Source organism: Nansenia antarctica (genome assembly GCF_963989245.1).
Source record: "Nansenia antarctica genome assembly, chromosome: 1".
Classification (NCBI taxonomy): Eukaryota; Metazoa; Chordata; class Actinopteri; order Argentiniformes; family Microstomatidae; genus Nansenia; species Nansenia antarctica.
The window spans coordinates 87,953,132-87,955,756 of record NC_137674.1 but is presented as its reverse complement, the minus strand read 5'-3'; the positions used below and the strand labels follow the sequence as shown (position 1 = coordinate 87,955,756).

The 2,625-nt window shown below is 54.9% G+C and overlaps 1 protein-coding gene across 1 annotated transcript in view; it reads right to left on the bottom strand.

Annotated features, from left to right (window-relative positions):
• The window catches only part of tenm4 (teneurin transmembrane protein 4), a gene marked incomplete at both ends in the record, with an annotated part of 257,838 nt that overhangs the window by 155,489 nt on the left and 99,724 nt on the right, over positions 1–2,625 (bottom strand). Inside the window, one exon of the mRNA XM_080526836.1 lies at positions 2,203–2,416. Coding sequence (XP_080382962.1) covers positions 2,203–2,416 — 214 coding nt within the window. The remainder of the gene's footprint in view (positions 1–2,202; positions 2,417–2,625) is intronic.

The window sequence follows — 2,625 nt, the reverse complement described above, 5'->3', positions numbered from 1 at the left end:
ATTACAGCTGTGGCTGGGACAGCGGGAGGAGGGGGGGGGGGTTAAGGTCCACCTCGGCGTGTCTCTGGTTGGTGAGGAGGACAGCTTCCATCGACCCGCCCGCCTGGCGCCCCCCCCGCCGTCACAGATGGCCTCAGGAGGCCCGGGAGGTTTTAAATAAAGAGCCTGAGAGAACAGAAGAGAACAGCTCCCAGCTGCCACCCCGGTGGAGGCCCACACCTCAGGCCCTCGCACACCCTCGCACACCTAGTCCTCTCACACTTCCACCAGCCTCTACCTCCTGAACCACAGCCTCTACCTCCACCAGCCTCGATCTCCTGAGACACAGCCTCTACCTCCTGAACCACAGCCTCTACATCCACCAGCCTCTACCTCCTGAGACACAGCCTCTACCTCCTGAACCACAGCCTCTACCTCCTGAACCACAGCCTCTACCTCCACCAGCCTCTACCTCCTGAGACACAGCCTCTACCTCCTGAACCACAGCCTCTACCTCCACCAGCCTCGATCTCCTGAGACACAGCCTCTACCTCCTGAACCACAGCCTCTACCTCCACCAGCCTCTACCTCCTGAGACACAGCCTCTACCTCCTGAACCACAGCCTCTACCTCCTGAACCACAGCCTCTACCTCCACCAGCCTCTACCTCCTGAGACACAGCCTCTACCTCCTGAGACACAGCCTCTACCTCCTGAGACACAGCCTCTACCTCCTGAGACACAGCCTGTACCTCCACCAGTACCCTCACACACCTAGTCCCACAGCCGCGCTAATCAAATACACTTTGAAACTAAATCACCTCGGCACAGTGAAGGAAGGATGCGTTGTCTGAGCTGAGCCGCTCTCTCTCTCTCTCTTCTCTCTCTCTCTCTCTCTCTCTCTCATCTCTCTCATCTCTCTCTCTCTCTCTCTCTCTCTCTCTCTATCTCTGCCTCTCTCTCTCTGTCTCTCTCTCTCTCTCTCTGCCTCTCTGTCTCTCTCTCTCTCTCTGCCTCTCTCTCTCTCTGCTCTCTCTCTCTCTGCCTCTCTGTCTCTTCTGCCTCTCCTGCCTCTCTGTCTGCTCTGTCTCTCTCTGTCTCTCTGCCTCTCTCTCCCTCTCTGTCTCTCTCTCTGTCTCTCTGCCTCTCTCTCTGTCTCTCTGTCTCTCTACCTCTCTCTCTGTCTCTCTGTCTCTCTCCATCTCTGCCTCTCTCTCTCTGTCTCTCTGCCTCTCTGTCTCTCTGCCTCTCTGTCTCTCTGCCTCTCTCCTCTCTGCCTCTCTGTCTCTCTCTCTGCCTCTCTGTCTCTCTGCCTCTCTGTCTCTCTGTCTCTCAGCCTCTCTGTCTCTCTGCCTCTCTGTCTCTCTGTCTCTGCCTCTCTGCCTATCTCCCTCTCTGTCTCTCTGTCTTTCTCTCTCTCTGCCTCTCTGTCTCTCTGCCTCTCTGCCTCTCTGTCTCTCTGCCTCTCTGTCTCTCTGTCTCTCTCTCTGCCTCTCTGTCTCTCTGCCTCTCTGTCTCTCTGTCTCTCTCTCTGTCTCTCTGTCTTGGCACACAGCAGCAACCGCCGGTCAAGAAATACGCCAGAAATAACCTCTGTTTGATGTATGGAAACTAGATGGGAAATTGGATCAGATTATGGTAGAAACGGCACTGGCGGGAGGGAGGGCGCAATCACACTTTGAGTCGACTATGCAAATCCCCCTTTGGTCTCCCAGTAGCCGGACCCCCTAACTCGCCTAAGACACTCAGCCTAATGAGTGTGTTATGATCTCTGCGCGTGCGTCATTCATAATTCATAATCCAGGGAGCGCTGAGAGCGTTAGCAATGATATCTTGATTTCTGTAACATTCTAATTCCCCTTGATTAACCCGGATTTTTCAGGGCTATTGAACACTAGAAGAAATGGGGTCCGATTCATTTTTACTTACGGTGTTACACCTGATGTATAGAGGCCTACTGGTGGCTGTTACGAGGCTGTAGGCCTGCAGGTGTGCGGTGGGTAAACAGACTGACTTATACAGCGCCTTATTCCAAAGCGCTTTACAACGGCCTCTCATTCACCCATTCACACACACATTCACACACCGATGGCGGCAAGCTGCAAATGCAAGGCGCTGGCCCGCTCATTGGGAGCAATTTGAGGTTCAGTGTCTTGCCCAAGGACATTTCAACATGTGGCCAGACTCACCTATGACCCAGGGTTAAGGTTAGGGTTAGACTCACCTATGGCGGTGGTGAGGAAGGACACAGTCTCTGTCTCCTTGCCGTCGTTGTAGAGCGCCAGGTGCCAGACTCCAGAGTCCAGGTACTGGATGAAGCCGGTGTCATGGGTGGCGGGGGGGGGCAGGCTGCGCTGCAGAGCGAGGGGCGCCTCCAGACCCCCCTGGACGTCCTGGGACAGCAGCCGCCGCCCGTCCAACAACTCCACAAAGTCAAACTGGAGAGAGGGAGGGAGGGAGGGAGACAGAGAGAGACAGAGAGAGAGAGACAGAGGGAGAGAGACAGAGAGAGAGAGAGAGACAGAGAGACAGACAGAGAGACAGACAGACAGACAGACAGAGAGAGACAGAGAGAGAGACAGACAGACAGACAGAGAGAGAGAGACAGAAAGAGAGACAAAGACAGACAGAGACAGAGAGACAAACA